Here is a 23715-nt window from a genome sequence, read left to right as displayed (position 1 = left end):
ATGAACCGGTCCGTGGCGCAAAAAAGGTTGGGGACCGATGAGTTAAACGACCAGCAGGGGGCGCCAGCTGCGGCTAGAAGAAAAAAAAAGCCCAGCTAAATAAAAGTCCATGAAAACATGCCTCTCAGGTCTCTTACTCTGTGACTTGAGTGAGCATTTTCCTGATGAGGTTATGGACCCAATCCCTCATGTCAGCTCTTGTAAAAAACAACATGACATTCATTTTTAAATCATAGCACCATTTCAAACTGAGCGCATTGGAAAAAAGCGACAAGAAATTCACAATTTTCCAGATGCAGACTTGCTGTGTAACATATACACTTTAAACACCTTGCATTTTTTCCAGAAAATTAGTTTTTAAAAAATGCACCGTGAAAAAAATTAAGCTGACATTAAGTGATGATGAGCTGGTCCTGATGTTTCTGCACAAGAAGAGGAAGAAACTAAGATTCTGGGCTTATTTCTTCATTTTTCAGGAGAAGACACCAGGGAGAGTTGAAGCTGTATGACGGAAGACGAAGCTTGAATGTGTATTATATATATAAAAGACACACTGAACCTCTAACCGGTTCACAAGTGGTTTCTGGCAGCTGTTTACCAACACTTGATGAAATCAATTGCAAGGAAGGTGTTGCACCAAAAACCTGCTTGTGATCGTGTTAGTCTCTAGCAGATTGTTGCCCTTAGTGTGCTTGGTAGGCTAAGGTAGGTAACTACTAGCAAAGTCGCAGTAAAACTTGGAAAAAGTGCAATACAAACTGGAAACAGAAAATGTTGCCTCCAAAATAAAAGCAGAAAGTAGTTGCAGATAAGCTGGGCATGTTCCATGCAAGCCACCAGCCACCACAGCAATCTGTTAGCAACTAACACAATCGCAAGGAAGTGGAGGCAACACACATTTTCCACTCACAATCGTCGGTTGCCAGATGGTCATGGACTGATCTCTAGATCTGTGTGACTGGGGCCTTGTTTACTTGACCGTACATTGTGACACGTCCAAAATGTCAGATAAGTTAATGTCACGTGTTTAGCAGTCGCGTGACTGAAAAACGACAATAAAACTCATAGGATGAGAACAATTTCAATCGTACTCATGCTTTTAAAATAATGCTAAAATGTGTTCAAAATATGGAAACGTGGAACACAGAGAAAAGTTCTGCAAAAACTTTCTGCTGGAAAGATAAAACAAACTGGACATAACTCCAGTTCTTTTTAGTGTGAATGTAGCCCCCCCCCCCCTTCACCACCACTGACTGCGTGGGTTGGCTAGAGGGGGGTCAAGACTTCAGGCTTTCATTGCCAAAGCCACCCCATGTCTCCGCCCCTGGGACCTGTCTTCCAGTGCAAGGACTGTTGTTAAAGGGCTGTTTGCATCCACTATGTTTTGAACTGTTATATATTGTATAGTATAATGGAACAACAACAAAAAACTTTAGGTCTCTAAGGTGGCTAAGAATCGAAGAATCGAAGAGAATAAATTATAAGCAAATAAGAAATGCAGATATGTTCTGCTAATTTTAAGGGTTAGGAAACATCAATATATGTCAACTTTGTCTTCACACATATACACAGACTTGGTAAAGAGTCAGACCTCTTGACCTTCTGCACATCTGCTATGCTCCAGCTGACTTAAGACCACAAATACATTTAGAAATAGAAGTGCAGCAAAATGTCAAGGGTTTTGAAGACACAGCAAGTAGATGTTTAGTTGATTAAAACCTCGGCACGTAACATTTATGTAACAATGTCAGTCGCCTCCTTTGAAGCCAGATTAAGTGCTGAAGGACACACAGATAGTAAACAAAGCTGTACAGAATGTGCCCAAACTTTCTTAACAGGATAACTGGAGATTTATGTTAAAATCCAAAAGAAACAACTTCAACAAGATAGTTATTTAAAACGTGAGAAAAATAAAACAGAGGATGGTTTAATCTGACTTTTAAAATATTATTATTTTCTTAATACTTAGAAATCCACTTTCTAATAAATTAAGTGTTGTTACTGTAATCATGTTTTGAATGGCATGTACTCCTCACACCAACACTAAAATACAGATGCACCCATTTCAAACAGTGCAAAAATGTAAAGCTACGTGATCATAACAACCAATAAATTCTTAGGTCATATCAAAAGCATCTCCACAAGCAGGTTTGCTTGTACATAATTCAGTATATACACTTTATACTATCTGTGTCTCATAAAGGAGGGTTCTCACAAAAATATAAAAAATAGGGACTCGAAAAATCCTCATTTCCTCTATGAGTGATTAAAGCTCAGTTGAGCTTCGACTCAGAGACACCACAGACCAAATCTGTGTCTCCTGCGCAGCCCTCCCTGTTCTCCCCCCTCCTTGTCTCATCTCTCTGTTCAATTGAAGATCAGATTGGCTGTTCGGTTTTCCTCCAAATCCAATATGCCAGGGCTGGTTCTGAGTGAGCGACTGGTGTAGGCGATAACACTTACCACCGTTGAATATGTCGCCGACGTGGAAGGAGAGCTCAGAGTCGTGCTCAGCCTCACATGGGTACACTGCCCTGGCTTTCCTGCTGGTGACACTGAAAAATGAAGGCAATCAGTGAGCTGGCGGAGCTTTGGGAAGGATTACCGCACAGTTCAATCTGGGCCCGGGGCCTGCTTGTTCATTCACTCACTAGCCTGAAACAGCAGAAATGGGCCAGGTTGGAAAATAAGAAAAAAAGTACTGAGAGAGGAGCTGGGCCACTACACAGCCTTGTCTTGCCCTATCTCTAGTCTAGACAGTCCAAGGAGCGAGTCAAAACACAGCTACAAGCACATGTGCGTGTGTGTGTGCTCAGACACAATGGGATGCAGCACTGTTTGCAGCAGATTTTGTACAGCCAAAAAGGAAAGCACACATCAGGTCTGCGCAGCAGACAACCATCTATGGTGAGATAATTAAAAAGTAGCAGGGGGATTCTAAAGTAGGTTTGCACACAAACACAGGTAGAAAAGAAATCTCCCTCCGCAGCGCTTCGGCTTTTAAATTCCCATTTGTGAGCTCAGAAGCTGCATTTTAAATCAGCCCGATGTAAAAGAGCGCCGTCAAAGAAACCATATTCATCGCACCGCAAAGGTTAGTAAAAAGACGTATTTATGCCATTCGGTTGGCAAAAACATAAAAACCGTCTCCACAGAAAGCTTGTTTTGCCCACCATTGCAAAGTGTTATCTCGAACGCCAGCAACATTACCATGTAGAAATTGTGCCTTCAACGCACGATGCCCTGATAAATATTTCATATTCTTTCTGCAGAGAGGCAACAATGTAGGATGAGAAAGGAGAAAGAAGATATACAAACTGAAAAAAGTTTGTGGTCACAGAGTTGTCAATACAACAATGCTCAGCCAAGTTCCTGAATTCAGAAGAATATTGGAAGAATGCACTCATGTGGAACCGCATTTGGAAAAACGAAGACTTTTATTTCGATGAAAACAACATTGATGGATTGCCCATAGAATTACCACGCTGTTTGCATACTCCTCAGCAACATCTGAAGGCACCGAGAATGAACTGAGCATTTATTTGGAGGCAGGCAGGGCAATTGATCAGTGCAATGGGCTGACTGCGTGCACAGTCCCATCCACTTCTCTCAAGGTACCATTTGAGACTTGACAAAGGAGAAGGTTGCTGCTATGGCCAATGCTTGTGTGGCATTCAATTCATCAAAGGTAACCAAATCACACAAAGAGTGAACAACATTAAAAAGAAAAAGAAGGAAAATATTGATGTGAAAAGCTGCGCTGATGCTAGACGATTGAGACACGCAAGATAAGAGCAGCGAGTTAGTAACGGAGGAAGTGATTTAAAACAGGAAAAGAGAGCGAAAGAATTTTTCCGCATGACATTCAAACATGATGCGAGCGTGATAGTGAACAATTCAGACAAAACAGCACGGAAGAGAGGCCAACTGCAATTACGAAATTAGAGAAGAAACTAGCAAAGAGCCCTGTCTTACCTTTCCTCTTGCCTTTCTTTGTCAGAAGTAGCTTTGGTAGCAACAGTTTGACGCTCTCCTGACGATCCAGGAGCAGAGCAGGAGGCTGCTGCTGTGGCAGATCTGCAAATAAAACAGAGCAGCTTAGTCACCACAGATTCCATAGTGTCGTCTGCTGACTGAAATTATGGTCAGCATTATGTAATCCATCGGTTTCCCGCTTTGGATTTTTGGATTTTTAGCCGCTGACGACTTGTTTTTTGAACACTATGAGAAAGTGTGTTCCAGTCTCTGACTGGAATATTGCACAATTTATAGTTTATTTAATTCTTAATCCAACCATAAAGAACAAAACGAAACATTTAGACTTAGAATTAGCGTTTAGTGAGGTCATAAATCAAAAGAGAAGTAGACTCATGTAACCACAGGCTTCTGTACAATCACTTGGTTTTGCAACTAGAAGAGTCTCCCCCTGCTGGCCATTAAAAAGAATGCAGATTAAGGCTAAGGACATCTTATACATACAGTAATGTTGGCATACTACACATTTCCATGAAAACAACACGATACCAGCATTAATGTTCTTGTTCACGCAGCATTATAATATAAATGCAATTGAAATATATGAACTCAAAGGTTTATTTACTCAAATGCGATTTTTTTGTGAGGAAAATGTGCTTGGTGTAAACTAAAGATATACCGATCAATTTAATTTTATTTCACCAGATTCCATTAAATATAACATTTAGATATACAATATAGCAAAATCAGAAGGAAAACTTTAATTAGTTAACGTCACCATCTTGAGCTGATTTTTGTGTGAAGATGTTCTCAAGCCATTATGCTTTTCTTTTCTTGGTAAAACCTGTACCTACAGTAGTGAGCGCAGGTTCTGCACAGTCACACGTTGACTGTAGTTTTATCTGTTGCAGTCGTAGCTGTGCTTTACACTCGTTGTCAGGGCCAACAAGTCTATGGCCGACCTGAAGGACTGAGGTAGGGGTCCTGATAAAGGGAGAGTGCAGCAGAGGAGAGCAGGAGTCTCAGCCAGGCATCCCTCTGTGCTCCATGCCTGCCCCAGGGCCAGTGCTAATACAGCACATAATGAGCAAATTGCTCCTAGCTGCCGCTCCCATAGAGACGTTAATAAAGGCAATTAGAGGGAGCAGCTGGGGAGGGGCTGGAGGTTGAGAGGATGTTGTGAATAGTGGTTACGTTGGCACTAGCAGGGGTGGGGGGAGAGATAGCCTTAAGGGAGAACATGGCTGGGGATGTTATGTGGACATAGGTGGAGGTGAACACAGCGCTGTGCTCACGTTTTCGTCCCACGCCACCCCCTCGCCTCCCGTAGTTGCTTTCTTCCCTCATTTCTTCCCCTGCTTTTCTCAGTGCTCTTGTCCATCCCCAGCGGTGGCTGTTCTGTTTGGGCCTGGCCTGACTGTGGGTGATTTATAGCTCTGCAGCAGTGTGGGGCCACTGTGGTGCTCAGCTGCTCCACATCAGCATGGGGGACAGTGCGCTGCAGTGCAGCAAATCCACTCATTAACCTGGTCCCAGGCACAACCACTGTCCGCCTGGGTCGAAGCCAAAAGAGAGGAGAGCCGAGGAGCGCCAACACTTGACCCACCAGCAGGTGAACTCACTCGCATACACGCCATATCCAAAATTAGATGATATTGAAAGGAGAAAATGTCAACATCCACATATTTCAGAAAAGTTAAATGATCTGTTTGACTGTTTCTCACAGCTGGGAAGAGGATTATGCAGCTCTGTGCAGATCTTTAAAATAAACAGATATCTAAATAATAATAACAGAATAAACAGTTAGGGAAATCAGGGAACGCCACATGGTTGCCCTAGAAACTTGTTAAATACATCAGAGGTAAATGGATTTATCCAAAAATTGCTTTCACAATTACAGCTAAGCCAAAGCGAGGGAAATCGTTTACCGTTTCTCTTCAGCAAAAATAGCATCGAGCATGAATTGCTCTTCGTTGTTTTTTACCCGTCACAGGCCTAGCTAAGCTTTTTCTGTAAAGATGATTAAATACAGTAAATAGGGACTTGAAAATGCAGTGCATGAAAGGCCTGGATGAAAATCCCCTTTCAGATGCCGGTAATATTTATCACAAGAGTTTTCTTTAAGAGTATTAAGTTTCAAGTTGTGAGGATGTGTATGTATATTATATTGAGCAGAGGGCATATTGTAAAAACTAAAGGGCATCATTATATCAAACTCAAACAATATTGCAAACACGGAATTTCAAAGTGAACAGCACCTGGAGGTCTTCTGGTTTATCGTTATAAACATTGGGGTTATCACACGTTATCACGCATTGCACAGCAGAGGGCTGCTGCTTCTCATTACTGCAGGAATTTCAGCCTGGAGGATCCAAGCCTTGTTGATCCTGGCGTGGAGCTAACATGGGGATGAGCGGGGCTATCGACCGTCTTTCTACCAAAGGACGAAAGGCAGCGGTGGGATTTAGTACTGTTTCTAGTAGAAAGTGGGATCAGACCTATAGCCGAGCTGCTCGCCCAGCAATCTCCAGTTTGGGTGGGCAGGAAATAAGCTCTGATCCACCATTTTATGATCCACAGCTGTCTGCCAGTGGGAGGCTTGGAGGGCTGGAGGTGGGGCAGCAGCACAGAGATAGAAGGAGGCCAAAAAAACAAAACAAAAAAAAGGCCAGAAAATGTAACCTCATTGGGCAGCACTTCGGGCAACCGAGCCGCTGGGAGAAGCTGTGAGTGAATTCAGGGAGAAGAGGAGAAATGAGGCAAGACATGGAAGTAGACAGAGAAGATAAATCGTGCAAATGCCCACAAAGAGTCACTGTATGATACAGTGAGTCAGGATGCATTTTTTTTGTATGACCATGCAGATTTTTGCCATGCTGCAGGACAGAGACTAAAATATGTTGCTTTCCAGGTGCGCCTTTGAGCACGCCAGAGAGCAGATAACACATTTCTGAGAGTGGCTGGAAGTAATGCAGCAATTGCCATCCCTACTGCTCTTTTTGGCTACGACTCACGCCGAATCCCTGGGTTCCACGCCAGAGAGCTGCTGTGCTAACAGGTCTCTACCATCTCACATGCTAAGATTTATGAGCGAACAAAGCCAGGGCGACACCCTGTGACATATGGCGCAAGTCTTCATAAAGGGACAGGGGCTGCGGCTATAAGGGTAAACAAGATGAATATCTCCCCAATGTCAATACGATTTACACGGCCAACGCACGGCCACCTGTCTCCCAAACAAATAAGAGCCGAGATTTACGACCTCCTCCTGCTTGCTCCTTCCGTCCTCCAACATGATGCCACATATGTGGGAAAGCACAAAAAAAATAAATAAATAAAATACCCACAGGGGAAAAAAAATAGAGTTGGTTACATAAGGGCTATAGAGCCTTGTCTGTCTAATCCTGCAACTTAGAAAAAAAACTAAACATGCCTACACTCACAGGCAGGCAGGCACCCACAGAGGTCACAGAGAGAAGAATCACATTGTCCTCTGTCAAGGTGTGAGGAGGATTTGTTTTTATTTTACAACTCTTATAAGCTGATGGAAAAGGAGAGAGGGACAGTGAATGAGGGAAAAAAGACAAGTCTATTCCAAGGTGAATGTGTAGACATGACACAGCAGAGAGTCTAACATCTGCAGCATAACCCAATAATTCATCTCTCACATCAGCATTCAAGACAAGTCATAGGCTGAAAACAACAAAAAGGACCAAGGACTTAGCAGTGAGGACAGAAAGGAGAAGCCAGCGAGGGAGAGAGAGAGAGAGAGGCATGGCAATGCATTCCAGCTATTAATGCATTTCCCATCTAGTACAAAAGAGTAATAGCAAGAACAATGGGGCTGACACTCCAATAATTAATTCCACTTTACCTTGAATAATCTGTTATTTAATTAAACTCAAAAATGGCAACTGCGTAATGTGCATTACAGGTTAGCAAACGCGTGATTCACACGAGAACTGAGATGCTCGTTTTCCACGATTCACAATGTTCAAAAATAGGTAAGTGTGCATTATTAATAATGATTGTTTTATCTTGCCAAGTATGCTTTTTGCCCAGAGTTGTAAAGAGGGAGCTGAGATGCAGCTGCTAAGTGCAGAAAAGTGCAACTGCTTCCCATGATGAATGAAACCCAAAGTGTTTACATGAATTTCCTTTTTAATAATGTCCACAGGAAGAAGTCGCTGGACTTTTGGCTTAGAGTCGCTATTCTCAGGTTCTTGCTGAAATATGTGCGCCAATATTCAAAGGATTTCATTCTTCATTTTACTCCACAAGTGTGCATCAAAGTTACTGTCGAGCCAGATGATGCAAAACTGAAAGGGCGTGAAAGGGAATTTCAATTTTCTGTCAGCTGAGGATGACCAACGGTGCCCTGAATCAAACGCTAACATGTTGCTAGAAGATGTGCTTTTCTAAGGACGTTTTCAAACTGGGGAGCATCGAATCCCCGATGGTCTGATTAAACTACACCGGTTTGAACTGGAAGACAAAAAACCTAAAATCCAATTGATTTAATGGAAGATTTCTGCTCCAAAAACACTAACAAGAGACTAAAAAGAATATGAATATACATAAGAACAGGTTCTCACAGAATCACAGTAACCACGTCAATACAAAATGCAAGTGAATAAAAAGCCTACAATTAAAATAATGTCCTTCTCTCTTATTTGGAGTTTGCCTTTTCCTCTGAATCATCCCCTACACTTCTGAGAAGTTCAACGATTCATATGTTAAATGAATCAATACATTAAGTGAGAGGAAATTGGCCCAAAGACTGATTACCAGACTAACAGCTGTGCTTTGGAAGCAAAGACCAGTTAATTAGAAAACACTCTAATCAAACATTAGTTATTAAAAACAGAGTTTACCTTTGAGAATGGGATAACTTGATGTGAAGCACTACTAATTTGAAATCATTTTCATTTGTGGCCTGATAGCTGAAGATCTCACCTCACAAACATGCATTCTGAGCGCCCGCATGCGACATATCGATTTGAGACTTAGTGAAGAACTCACCCGGAGTTGCTTCCTGAGGAGAGGCTGGCATTAAGAGGGGCGTGGTCACTCTTCTCCATATTCACCTCTGAGGCCGAGGCTGATGATGACTGCGATGATACAGATTCATTGCTGCCCATTGATGTCTCATCTGGAGCTGGGCTGGAACCGTCTCCCACTGTTGACACTGGGATAAACAATTAACATGTGTTTGTTTGAGTTAATTACATCTTTTTAAATAATTTTAGTCAACGGTAAAAGGTTCAGTCTGCTCAAGCTCGCCGACGATAAAACAGATGAATAATTTATCAACACATGAAAACAATCCTGCATCAACAAGGGACTTTGTAAATCAAACTGCTGTCAAAGCAGGCGAGACTTACAACCAAGTTTGTGTTGTTCGTTACACTTGCGAAGTCATAGACAGGAACCTAAGAGACAGCTGGGAGAGCCGAGCTCTTGTTTTTCACTTTTACTGTGACGTAAAGATTGTGCTTTTAGGAGATGAGGGAGGCACAAAAGGATAAATGTAAAAAAACAAAAAAAACAAAACCACAAAATACAACATTTATCTCTCCCCCGATAAATACATCAATTATGAAAATGTCTAAGAACTGGCTTTGTGTACAGTACAGTGATAAACTCTTGAGCCACCCTCATTTCTTTATATTTTGCTAATAAAATAGGAAATGTGTGCAGTGATTTATTGAAACATGTGCAAACATACATGGAAGTACAATATATAGGCCAAAAACAGAGTTTGTACATTTCTAATGAACTTGAAAGTCAATATTTGTTATGAACACAGCCTGATCTTTCTTAGGCAGCTGCTTCAGGAATAGTTCTCCAGGCTTCTTGAAGGACATTCAAAGCTCTTCTTTGGATGTTGGCTGCTGGCACTATTCTCTCAAGATGATCCCACACTGCGTCAATAATATTGAGGCCCGAGCTCTGGGGAGGCCAATCGATGACCAACAGTGTTACACTGTGAGTTTTTCTATCCAAGTATGCTTTTACTGCGCCGGCAGTCTGTTTGGGATCATTGTCATGGTGAAAAATGAAGCAGTTGTTGTTACAACTTGCTTCATATACGCAGCACTAGATGTGAGCAGAATATTGTTGCTAGCCTACTGTTCAAGTCTTTTGTTTAGAGGTGGAAACCCACCAAAAGAAAGTTTGCTTAGAAGGTGGTGATGTCAGGATATAAATCTGGTTGTAAGAGACAGAAGGTGGCCTGAGGGTCTGCACCAAAGATTAATTTATACTGTAAATCATGCAAAGCTTCTCTAGTGGAAAAAAGTTAAAGTTAAAAGTAAAAAAAAATCTATTGATTAAACTTGAGACCACTTTATAATGAGAATGAGTTCAATTTATTTTATGCATTATTATATAATTTTATCTACAGATTCTGACAGTACATTTTTTTGTAAAGTGCTCTAAGAAAAAGATCACATCTGATGAAATAAATATTAAAAAAGCAAAACACACCCAACAGTAATAAACTGGCAGCTAAATCTTTAGCACCTTTTACATTTTAATTAAATCAGTAACAAACATGCAAGTGATCTGTAATCATCTTGAGAATAAGAGCCTTGTAAACCATAGTTGTTGGAAAGCTTCCTGACACAAATACTCTGATTAAAGCACCTCTCTACGCATGGCGTGCCGTCACATCTGCGAGGATATCAGACACCCAGCACGGCACATAGAATCATAAGAAGAGTCACACGCATACATAAACACTGCTCTCTCTTACCCACTTCAGCATTCTTAAATTGCTTTTACTCTTATTATGTGGGACCCATATAAAAGACACAAAGGTTAAAAAAGGATTATGCCTTTCATCCCTGATATTAAAATACCCCACAGTAAAAGCTAGCACAAGGGAGACAAAGAGAGGCAATCTGGTAAGCAGATTTAGACTCCTTTGGTATTGTGTGTGTGTGTGTGTGTGTGTGTGTGTGTGTGTGTGGGTGGGGGGGGGGGGGGGGGGGGGGGGATTTAACTGGCTGTGGATCAGAAACTGCTAGAGTTAGAGTGTTTGGGTCAGTGGGTCAGGTGACCAGCTCTCCTGATGTACCAGAGTGGGACTCTCTTATGCTGCAGTCTCCCAGTCAATCTTTAGAGAAAGTAAATTTTTAAGTAAACAAAAACACAGAAAAGACCCAGATGCAAATCCCTTCAAACAGTATTAGACAAAGAAGGTGATTAAGTTTAGTGTGTCATCTGTAGACACTGTTATTCTGCATAGCACTCATAAGGGAACAGACAGAGTGAGTGATTTAGAGCTCAGCAGGGATCAGCGGTAAATACACTTAGTTGCCAGTTTATTTGTTACACCCACCTCAAACTAATGGATACTAATATTGTTGCCTGAATGCATCCGACAGTGATAATGTTTAGTTTTTGTTTAAACCGCCCATTAGAAAGATGCTGATTCGACTTCATGATAATTCTGGATATTTTGACTTTGTGTTTCTGTTCAACAACACTGTATTACATAAAGCCTAACCTCCTTGGTGCACCTCACAACCTGGCAACGCTCTATTATGATAATTAATGCACAAAATATGTTAGAGTATGAGTGTACAAATTAGCACTAAAATAAATTAGCACTAAAGTTTTCCCTTTTCAGGTTCTTTAAGACAATACATGTTGGATTTTAAATTGCCCCTCAACAGAATCTCAACTGGCAGCTTCCTTGTGTAGACCTAGAACCAGCGTAGACCCCCTTTTCCTTCAGAACTGTCTTAATTTTTTGCTGCTTAGATTCAACAAAGTGCTGAAAACATTCCTCAGGGGTTTTGGTCCATATTGACATGATAGTGTCACAAATTTGCAGAAAATTCTTTTGGCTGCAAATTGGCGGCTCTATTGAACTGAGACCTAGTGACTGTAGAGTAGAGCAGGGCGATATGACCAAAAATATTTATCACGATATACATTTGAAAATTTGCAATAACGATATAACTGACAATATAATTGACACTAGACAAAATACTTTACAACTCCACAACTTTATTTGTGCAAAAAACCCCATCAATATATTTTCACTTAAACAAGCAGCTGTTTTTTTATGCGCATTAAAGTTATATAAAAATGTAACAGTGCAAATTCCTTGCTGACAGTTTAACCAAAAGGCATTTCCAGTGGAAATTGGCCGACATATCCTCAGCATAACCATGTATAATATCCACAAAACTTAAAAAGAGGTTATACACACACAATACGGTAATATTATGTTGAAGCACAGTACGTATCACTCCGCGAGGCACCTGCCTATGATAGCCGTAATGCTCCAACAATCCATCAAGCGGTGCGGCTTTGTAGCTTAGCAAAGTCGTACTCAAACATTTGACAGATTTTCGAGCGCCGTGTACGACATAAAATCGTTTCAAGGTCAGTAAACACAACCAGAATTCATACATAAGGCACACGGGATTATATAGGGCTCTGTCTATTTTCAGAAAAATCAAAGGATTGATTTTAAGTGTGCCGTGTTTTCCAAAAAAACACGGTAATAACGACGGCCCGCTAGCATGCTCTACCAAAAATAGTGCTTTGTTGTGTATCTGACGGACGAAAGCTAAACCAGTTCCACGCCACTGAAGTTGCAGCATTTTTACAAACCAGTTCTGGTTCATCCGTTTCATTCAACGATCCGCTTTCGACCTTCTCATTTTCCGCCATGTGCGTATGAAAACAAAGGCACTGCGCATGCGCGTTTTACCCATAATCTATCGTGATATTTCATTTTCTTATCATTGCCCAACATTATACCGGTATTACCGTGAACGGTATGATATGGCCCAGCCCTACTGTAGAGGCCATTTGGGTACAGTGAACTCATCGTCATGTAAAAGAAATCAGTTTGAGACGATTTGAGCTTTGTGGCGTGGTGCGTTATCCTCCTGGAAGCAGCCATCAGAAGATGGGCATGCTGTGGTCATAAAGGCATAGACACAGTCAGCAGCCATACTAAGCTAAACAGTGGCTTTTTGAATGATGGTCAGTTGGTACTAGTTGGCCCAAAATGTGTCAAGAAAATATTTTCTGCACCACTGCTCTACTACCAGTTCGAACCACTGATACAAGCCAGGCCAGCTCTATGCTTTCATGTTGTTTGCACTAAATTCTGGCCCTATTATCTGAATACTGCAACAGAAATCGAGACTCATCAGACCAGGCAAAGTCTATATAGTTTTCCATTTTGGTCCAGCAGCAGCCTTGGTTTCCTGTTCGTAGCTTAGGACCGACATCCAGCGTGGTCTTTTGCTGCTGCAGGCCATCCGCTTCATGACTTACTGAGTTGTGCATTCCGAGATGCTCTTCTGCATACCTTGGTTGTAACCAGTAGTTACTGTTGCCTTCCTCTCAGCTTGAAACAGTATGGCTATTCTCCATTGACATCAACAATACATTTTTATCCTCACTGTATGGTTTCTTTCTTGTTTCATCTCTGTAATCTCTAGAGATGACTGTGTGGGGAAAATCCCAGTAGATCAGCAGTTTCTGAAATACTTTGCTATATTCTATAGACCAGCCTGTCTGGCACCGACAACCGTGCGACGATCAAAGTTATCGGTTTGAGCTTCAGCAGGTCATCTTCACCATATCTACATGCCTAAATGTATTGAGTTGCTGCTGTGTGGTGTATCCACATATCTGCACATGGAAATGGAAGTAAAATAATATTTTCCAACATAACAGATTTATGTTCAGTTCATTTGCACTTACTAAAAGTCTCAGGGCAGGTATTACTCACTTGTTGCCACTTAAGACCTCTTGGGCCCTACAAATGAATAAATGCTAAGTGAGATGCTTGCTGAATCACTATAGTGCTTTACAGCTAAAGTGAGGAGCATTTGAACTTCCAGAGCAAAAAAAAAAAAAAATTCCTAAACACATTCACAACACCTTTTATTTAACACACCAAGAAATGTGAAAATATACAGGTACAAACTTGTACATCTCTTACCATTCTGAATGTCAAGGGCTTGCGGATTGTAGACAGCCAAAGGCCGATTCTGTCGACTCATTTTCTTGGACTGCCTCGTGGGAGCACAGAGCACTGGGGCAGCAGGTGAGAGAGGGCATGACTCGGGAGCATCTGTAAAGATCTGAATACACATGTGAATAAGTCTGTAGCAAAACACAGCATACACAATGCAGATACTCCTAGACTGTTGAGCTGCAGCATGTCCTCAACTGAACCAATGTGTTTTGAAAAACTCACACTCTTTATGTAGTTGTGGATGGAAAAAGATATTTGCAGCAGCAGCAAGTTCTCCTAGGAAAAGTTGAGCTGCTCATTGATTGGACCCTAAAAACTGCATGTGAACAGATTCGTGCGCATGTGTGTGTGTGTGTGTGTGTGTGTGTGTGTGTGTGTGTGTGTGTGTGTGTGTGTGTGTGTGTGTGTGGCCAGAAAATTAAAAAATAACTAAATAAATAAATAATCACTTCCCCATCTAGAAATCCAGGGCTAAGTTAAGGTGACGTTTTTCCTCCGAAAAAAATTGACTCAAAGTCAAATAAACAAGGTTTGGACTTGAGGAGGACTGGCCAACTGGCAAAGCCTGTTTACACCGGGCCCGTGTTTACATATAAACTTCAGATGTGGAGTTAAAAGAGAATAGGGCTGCAGAGAAGAGGAAGTCTCAGCAGAGCCTCAGAAAGGATCACAGATGAGGAGAGGAGGGAGGTAGGGAAGGGAGAGGAGAGGAGAGAGAGAAAGTGAGCGAGAGTGTGAACGGAGAGGCAGATAGAGGAGGGGGAGGGGGGGTGGGGGCATGAGAGAAAAAGTTTGTAGGAGAGAGGCAGATAGAAAAAGTGTGAAATCTGATATGGCTGAGAGTTTGTGCTGCCTCTCTCTTCCCCTCTCGCCTCTCTCTGCAGATGGAGGTGAATGTAAAGCAGAGTCTACTGTTGGTATCTGGGGGTATCAACAGTCTGGAGTGGGACTCAGCTGTGAGGGAAGTTAATGCCCGTCTGTCTGTCTGCTCAACTTTTCCCCTGCTCAAACATGCTGTACTTTCTAAAATGCTCTTGCTGCATTCTAACACTACATCTTTTATCACCCGGCCAGTGCTGGATACCTCTAGGTAGTCTAAGGACACTAGCGGTGCGCGCGGGGCTGGCTGGTGTTGTTTTTTCTGTATTTTCTCACATCCCGTTTTAGATTTGTGAGTTTGGGTGGAGACATTATTCGCAACACGCCTCTTCTTCATTTTAATGAAGCTTGGAAGGAACATAAACACGACGAGCTCCCGGTTTCATCTGATTCTATGCAGCGAGTGCAGCTCTGCTCCAAACAGATTAGAAAACTAATCTCAAACCTTTTTCTCTTCTGACACGGAGAATTATCCCCGTTTGAGGATTGACACCGATTAATGACATTCTGGGGGAGATTACATGATCCTGTGAACTACAGGTTATGAAACAACTCACAACCAAAATAAATGCATTCAGACAGGCCTTTCTGAATGTAATAAAATGTGTGCAACAATCTACGGAGTAATCAAAAGGCTGAAATTGAAGAGAAAACCATGTGTTTGATTCTGGTAGAAGCACTTAGGGCTCCCCCTATTGGAGAGCCACACAAAAATATGTAAATTAAACTAACATCGAGCTTCTCTGCGCCTCAATAACTGGGTGAAGGGTATTCTGTCCGAGCATGTTTCATTATCTGAGCTCTATGTCAACTCGGAAAAGCTTCCAATAGCCACAAATTACCCCATCATCTAGTATGATGCATGTTTTTGCCAGAACACTTACTCAAGAAAGCAAAAAAAGGTTTTCAATGCACACGTATAAACCACCCTCACCAAAAACAAGAATACCTGCAGAAGAAAAGAGCATCACATCTCCCCTAATTGAGACTCTTATTCGATCCAGATGAAACTCTTCTGTCAGACATAGTACAGTACGTGCACTTCTGTTCCAGCAGAGAAGTACCAAATAATAATTTAGGAAGCGAAACACAAAACCTCTAACAGTAATAAAGCGCCCCGTTCCAAAAAAGACTCGCAAACACATTTTTTGCTGCACTAGCACATTTATAATCTGTCAGTTTCGAGTAATTATGCACCACATAGGTAGGTAAACAACAAGGTGCTGTGAGCAGCTTACTGATGTCATGTCACCTCAGATTTCATTTCGTGCTGTCACTTGTTACCTGGCGCTGCCTACAGTGCTTAGGTTTTAGTGAATATAGTTGTGGACTGCGAATTGCAAAACAGTTGTATAGAAAATGTTGCACTCGCAGGATGAATCCAATGTGAAGAGTCAACGCAGTTAATGTGTGTACAATCAAAAAAAGTCAATAGAATACAATAGAAGGATATTCCCATAGACACTTATACAGTCTATAGAGTGCACTCCACTAGGCATATGATAGATTATAAAGTCTGTGTGTTACCTTTTCATGGTGTTCAATGAGGATTTCCACCACAATGTTTTGGAACTTAAGGTCCATGATGGCGGCGACAGTCTCCTCCTGTGGCCTCATTAATGTGGGTCCGAACACCACGCCCAGGTTGGCCATGGTCATCAGATTCTGCTTGCTGTGTGCCGCCACGCTGGGGAAAATAACCACTCACATTATAGCCGCTTAATTTCAACTAAACAACTTAACTTCACAAAGACAGGGTAGTCCAAGAATAAAAAAGGGCAGAGCTCCAGTAGCGTAACTGTAATGGGTCATTATTTCCCCCTCCCCCCCAAAAAGTTACATAAGCAGATGAAAAAGGGAATCCAAAAATAATGTTAAATAAAGGCTTAGTCGCTGGCTGAAAAACAGCCCTTGAACACAAGACAAGTTTTTTCTACCCTTCAAAACTGGAGGTGGTAAACCACCCAGATCTGGATGCACTCATCTTCCAGCTCATTAAATTAGTAGATGGTGGCCTATGCAATAGCTAGTTCAAAGACATTTTTAAACCCAATGTAAAATAATGAATTTGATGCCAGCAACAAATCCCAAAAAGTTAGGACAGGGCCAATGCTTATTGCTGCACTCCAGCATCTCTCCTGTGACTGGTAACTGAGGAGACCAACTGCTGTAGTTTTAAAAGCCAAACGTTTCTCGCTTGAGATAGGGTTTCAGCTGCGGGGCCTCCTTTGTTATTTGTATTTGTATTTGTAATTTCATTATGATGCCAATCTGCCCTTTCAGACATGCACTCCTTCCCATTAATCTGATGGTGTTTGAACTTGTCAGCTTCGTGTTTGTATGAGCGCCCTGGCCACAGTTGCGATTGCAATCTTACCAACTTGGCGTGTGTGACTTTTACTTATTTTCTCTACAACACAAGTCTAAACTGCATGCAGTCACATTAGCAGATAGAAACACACGATTAAGACTGCAAATCTTGTTCAGCTCACTGAAAGGTTTGAATGTTTGCTGTTGTCATCTAGAATCGCCATTCCTTATTCAGTAAAGGGGCAGCTGAAGCACACACAGGCCCGAAAACACAGGGACACTGCTTCTAGTGACAGTGACAGATGGAACTAAAGAGTGAAGTTACACTACTCTAGTGTCACTGTTGACAATGCTTGTGGGCACAAGGGCAACAAGTCTTGAAGCACATTATGCACACTATGCATGCGTATGCTGTCTCTTTTTGTCATTCTTACATTTCTCAATTAACCCAGGGGGAATACTAATGCAAACATGACCCAATATCCATGTACTGTACAATGTTTTCCATGTCAGGAAAGGACTCATGGATGACTCGTCAATGTAGGATTGTAGGTAGAACCAGTTTAGCATCCTTTCATTTTGGACTATGCCACAGAGTGTGGTTTAGCAAAATCTGTGCACATCTTTTTAATAATTATGGTGCCTTCACAGATGAAAATCACCCTTGCTATATGCATTAATGTAACCCCATGCCATTAGAGATTCTGGTTGTGACTCCTAAAAGTAATTACTAATTTCAGATTCCCAAATTCTCTGCAATTTTAGTTTGAGAATTTTTAAAACTGCTGCCGAAATATTTGCTCCTGTAGTCTTTCAGAGCATAGCAGCGGTTAACACATTCACCTTACATCCAAAAGACCCCTGGTTTGAGATGGGCAAGAGACATGAAGCTAGTCTAAAAGAAGGGTGGCTTGTTCATGAACTCCTAGTGCTGGTAAATGTGAGGATAAGGGTATTTCATGTAAAATGTGTGCCAAATCAAATATGCAGATACATTTGCTGTGCTGATCCTTTGGGAGCAGAAATAAGGGAGCAGCTGAAAGTGCCGCGAAGTCTTTTCCTCTGACTCAGTGGCATTCACAATCACATTACTGATCAGTTCTGTTTGGGTTTTTTTTTTTTAACTTTAAACAACATCCCTTTTATTGTTTTGTCACTTTTTTGAGGGCATCAGAGTCAAGCATATATTTTTTTATAAATCACACTTTCAATAATTTGGTCTTCTTTTTACTTTTACGTTAGTAATTGTGAAAGACATTAGCCAAACTGACACCTTGCAGCACTGTATGATGCTTTGTGTCATATGAAATGTATATAAAACGCTTAAAAAACACTACAATTAAGTTTAATTACTATGAACTTTCTATTAATATTTTTGTTCACATATAATTATTCTGGGGGATTTTTTTCAGATTTTCTTTTCAAAAGCACACAACATGGCCATTGATTAAGCTTTCTCTTTGTGTTCTGAATGCGAGTATGTATTAATCTCTTCATCATATTGCCATCGCTGACATGTAAAGAGGCCAGGGGATGGATCCACCTTACCAAATGATATTTACATTGAGGAAAGACTGGAGTTTTATTTAATGTCACCTACATCCATTCCAAAACTGGGAGTTCAATAGGTACAACTATATTAAGTGGTCAAGAAAAAGAAAAGTTGAAAAAACCTTTATTTGAAGAAAAAGTTATACGGACAGGTGAAGAGATTTCATACTCCAAATATGATGATATGCAGTGCAGCTGCAGAGAGACAGTTTAAATAGCTTCAAAGGATGCCTTTGAAGACAAAAACATTGGTGACAACTCACATTTATAACATCTCTGAAACCATTTCAGATAGGAGTGTGAAATTCTGGCTTTGCTTCCTTCCCCTGCAGGACATGCACACACGCCAACTTCAGAAAAATATTCGAGTCTCTCCAGTCTGGAGAATTTCACGCTGGATAATCCAAATTCAATTTCAATAGCGCTGCCTTTTTACCACAGCCTGATTCTGCAGCGGGTTTCTATGAAATAAGATCCACCAGACTTTCACTGCCTCAGGGAAGAGGGATTATTTACTTATCTTCAATTTGCTCATATTTAGTTTATAAAAAGCTTGCTGAGGTAAAACCTTGTAATGTTAGCTAACATTATTTCTTAAAATCTTTCTTCCTATCTAATCTCGCAAATGGAATGATGCACAATAGTGGTCCGTCCAGGGGTGTATACAGTAATCTCAAGAGAGGGCTTAATTTGAGTGGTCTATTTCATTTCGTTTCGCCCGTGGGCTGCAAAACAGCATGATGAACAGGTACGGCAGGCTACTCAATCCTCCCTCGACAACTTTAAATATACAACAAAATGACCTTAGAAAAAGAAAAAGAAAAGAAAAAAGAATCGAGACGCTAGTGGCATCAATTTTCTTACCCAGCAGTCACTGAGTAGACAGAGAAGAGATGGAGTGACAGCAGGGAAGGGGGAGTGAAAAGAGTGGGAGTGAGGGAGAGAGAGAGAGAAAAAGCATGTGGAGTGAGAATAAGGAGACAGACAGGAAGAGCAGAAAGAGAGAACTGAGAGAGAGAGAGAGAGAGAGAGAGAGAGGGGGTGGAGATTGGCTGAACTATGACCAAGGAACTATGAACACTCACTTGGCCAGATGCTTCATAAGCAGCCCGAGGACTTGTCGATTCCTCTCCGGTAGTTTGTGGACCAGGCAGTGGACGGCTTGGATGCGAGACTCGGGACTACCGCCCTCTGTTCAAATGCAGAAACAGCCGTGTACTCATATTAAACTACAAGGAATTCTCTGTGCTCCTCGCATGGCAAGGAGCCAGCACAGCTCAGATGGTACACTGTACAGTAGGAAATTTAAATAGATGATGAAAAATTCTAGTCGCTGCTGATTTGAGTGAGGTTTCGAGGTAAAGAGCTCTATGTTACTTCAAAAAGGCCTAAAAGTATTTATCGGAAGTCTGGGAATGTTTTAAAATGAGCAAAAGTTGGTGGACCTTTAAGCGTGCAACAATCAGAGGCTATCCCTCTCAAGTGTATGGGATTAAGCATTAGAGGAAAATACATCCCAGTTCAAATAAATGAAGAAGAGGTGTGATGGTGATATACGGTCTGAAGCCTCCCAGAATTTGGCAGCAGGGACCACTATGCTGGCGGAGAAGATAGCTTTACGTTACTGTCGCTACCGTATAAAGGGTTGTGTTAAAACCCCCAAGATCATCTCTTAAACACTTCCTCACACATGGGCATCTGACCGCCCACACGCTAACACACACAGGCACACAAAATATCATTACTATGGGAACGACAAGGATTTAAACATGGCAAAAGCTTCTTATGGATGCTGTCATCCATCAAAAAAAATATTCATTGCTAATCCATTTTCCCCCCCTCGTTATGAGGGCATTGCGAGCGCCTGATAAAAATGTCAACCTGATCCAATTATAGCACTTGTTGTAATAAGATTCAAGTTTGGCTTGATTTAAAACATTTCATACAGAAATTATGTTATGTGGGCAGAAAAAAAACCCTATTTTTTCCCTTCTTTTTTTTTCCTCTTCAAGGTCACTGGATGATTTTGATCCAGGATCTTTAATGGCTTTTTTGGCCACAAATTTAGTCCCATGTTAAACAGGTACCGATTATATGGAGATTGGAATAAGCTCATCTGCAATGAAAAGACAAATGCAACTAAGCCAAAGGGAGCTGAAAGCCTCTTTGGTAGGGTTAGAATCAAGAACAAATGCACTGAGTGCTGCGAGTAACACACTGATACCACGCAGGAAGACATAAAAAGGCGATAATTAGCAATCAAGACACGCACACACCACACAATAGCTTTCAGACATAAGAAAGGTGACCACTGTTGCCCAACTTCCCTTAAAAGCACAAAGTTTAAACAAAGTTAGTAAAATTTAATTTAAAAGTGTTTTTACTGTGTCTCACTTCACTGCTCCTTTTCAATAACCCCCCGAAGAAGAACTAAGTAATGAACTCAGCTGCTTCAATTGATAAAATGCCCATTTCGCACTGATACGGCACATACATACACTTCTGTTTGCGTATGGTCTGCGCTCAGATGAAGAGCTGGTACATGAGGCGGTAGAACTTACTTGCGGGGCTAATGAACTCTTTGTAAAGTTCATAGGTCATCAGCGGCTCAGGAAGGCTCCTTCGCAGAGATAGTGAGAGAAAGAGAGACGGGTTGGGGGGCGGTGGGAGGGAGAAGGAGAGTTAAAGTGAGCAAGAGGGACAGAAATAGCTGGCACACTGTTTTATAGGGTCTGCACACAGCAATGATTAATGTGGCCAGGCCAGGAGATGGAATTAGACGGTGCACGCGTTGAGATAACCAAGTTCATCTGAAGGTACTTTCACACTGCAGCTGGATAGTGGCCAAAGCTACTTAGCCTCAGAGGAAACTGAGGAGATTGAGGCCGTTTTACTTCAGCAGGTCATGGAAGTAAAAGACAAATTAGAAAAACACTGTGTTGATTTAATATAGCACGTCAATAATGATAAGGGTACGGTAGCTAAAATGCTGAGGTAAAACTTCTCAACTAAGTAATGTCCCAGAGTCCACAGTCCTCTCCATCAGTCTGCTTTTTGGAAGTGGTCAGTCCACACAAGTTTAACCCCCCTGACTAGGTTCATCATTTACATCCTAATTACATAGCAGTGACTGTTTGAAGACCTCCATAGTGACAAAATAAAACAAGCAATCGAAACCCCCCACCCCAAAAAACTGTATTAGTTTCTTTTTAGTATTTTTAATATGCATAAAAGAAAGCAGGCAAATTCCCAACTTTAAATGCAAATTTTCCTCCAATCAAGCAACAAGCAAAGCCAACTCAATTTGTTGCAACAGCATGTCGACAAAATCAGATTGGCATTTAAAATTATACCGCTTCATCTTCTTGCAGCCAAACTACATTTTTAATCTCTGAACTTCACCCACACTCGCTGCCAACCTGGAAGGAGTTATTGACTGTGGAACATGCATATCATGAGCATTATGAGTTCGCAAGGAGTTAATTATACAAAGGCACTCTGCATAATTAAATCTGTAGCCATTTTATAAAATAAAGCATCGACGCTGGATGCAGTGTTTCGCATTCAAGCAAGCGGAAAGGACCGCATTCATCAAAGGAGTTGTCGTGGGGTCAGAAATAGACTTGCTTGGATACACAACAGCACAGTTTGACGGTTTATAAGATGAAAAAATATAATTACCTACTAAGTGTCTTTCCCCCCAAATAAGAGTTCCTGCACTCTTAACAGTGCAGCTATTAACATCTAATGAAGACAAAAAGCTACTGTACTCTTGAGCTGCTGAGAAGGGATGGCGGTAGGCTCTATTTGTCATATTTCAAATTAATTAGACGAATTAATTAAAAGTTTGTTAATAGGTACAATTCAACCAGAGGGTTTAGGTGTAACGTCTAGAGCTGAAGTGACTGCAAAAGCGATCAGAAGAATCAATTACCTTATTTAAACACTTGCTGTGCTGCAATGTTTTAGTATCAATGCTTGCCACTGCTTGGTGAAACAAATAACTCACAGGTGTGTGCGTGTCTTTCACATTAAAACATCACACTAATCCTTACCTCAGATAAAGCTTCAGTGCACTTGTTATTGTCTTAACATCCCAGTCTTCGCTGGCTGACAAATCCACTTCGTCGCTCTTCTCATCTATAAGAATCACAAACTTAGCATCACTGCAATTACTCACTGACTGAGGTATTCGCACCGAGGCGCCAATTAACTACCCTGTTCATATTATGCACAACAAATATGTGATTTAAATATGTAACTTGTAATTAGCCATATGAGGATAAAAAGCATTCCTGCTAGCCTTCGGGGGTCGCGTTTCGCCCCAGAGGATATGGAAGGAAGTTGCAGCATCTGTAGAGGGCTGCTGGCTTTATACTCATTACAAGTTTAATTAATCCCTTACTACTTCACTGACTCCACAGGGACTCCAAGGGTGTGTTGTGCTGAAAATTTGCGGGGGTGGGGTAGGGGGGGCTTTAGTCACACCGTAAGTAGCCTCTGATGAACTACAGAGGAAGTGCAATGTGTCAGTGAAGTGTTTGGAGTCTGACACATGTACAGCTTAGGGTCTTAGCCACCACACAGACTTTAGCTTCACGGGTGTTAGGTGGTCTGTTAATAGGAAATCTATTTATTTTTTATTTGATCTATCCACTGCAGGCAAGAGGACCACGTGTCTCTCCGTCTGCATAATCCACAAAATTGCCTGTCCAGTGTCAACTTCTGAAAGCAAACGTTTTTAGGAAGCATGTGTAGCCAGGTGTGTCTCCATATGTGAGACTGATGGAGTTTGCAGAGGTGCTGTAGTCTTGCAAAAATAGGCCTGATTTGGCCAGGTCGGTGTATGCACAAACACAGCTGGAGCAGTTGGAGGAGCACTGATTGCAAAACTGTTAACGACACAGCATCCACCGAGGTTCAGTTCTATATTATTTTCTTTTGTGTTAGCAACAATAAAGACTAGGCAACCAACACCGTGCTGT

The 23715-nt window shown here is 41.5% G+C and overlaps 1 protein-coding gene across 1 annotated transcript in view; it reads right to left on the bottom strand.

The window, feature by feature from the left end:
* arhgap10 (Rho GTPase activating protein 10) overlaps window positions 1-23715 on the bottom strand; it is a 51393-nt gene that overhangs the window by 2404 nt on the left and 25274 nt on the right. The window contains exons 15-22 of the mRNA XM_005726959.1: window positions 22786-22870; window positions 21292-21350; window positions 19816-19921; window positions 16397-16556; window positions 13955-14096; window positions 8998-9163; window positions 3976-4077; window positions 2464-2555 (exon numbers count right to left, since the gene is read on the bottom strand). Coding sequence (XP_005727016.1) covers window positions 2464-2555; window positions 3976-4077; window positions 8998-9163; window positions 13955-14096; window positions 16397-16556; window positions 19816-19921; window positions 21292-21350; window positions 22786-22870 — 912 coding nt within the window. The remainder of the gene's footprint in view (window positions 1-2463; window positions 2556-3975; window positions 4078-8997; window positions 9164-13954; window positions 14097-16396; window positions 16557-19815; window positions 19922-21291; window positions 21351-22785; window positions 22871-23715) is intronic.

The sequence above is a fragment of the Pundamilia nyererei genome, unplaced genomic scaffold (genome assembly GCF_000239375.1).
Source record: "Pundamilia nyererei isolate P.nyererei 1_Seehausen unplaced genomic scaffold, PunNye1.0 scaffold00022, whole genome shotgun sequence".
NCBI classification, from domain to species: Eukaryota; Metazoa; Chordata; class Actinopteri; order Cichliformes; family Cichlidae; genus Pundamilia; species Pundamilia nyererei.
This window is presented reverse-complemented; position numbering and strand designations above follow the sequence as displayed.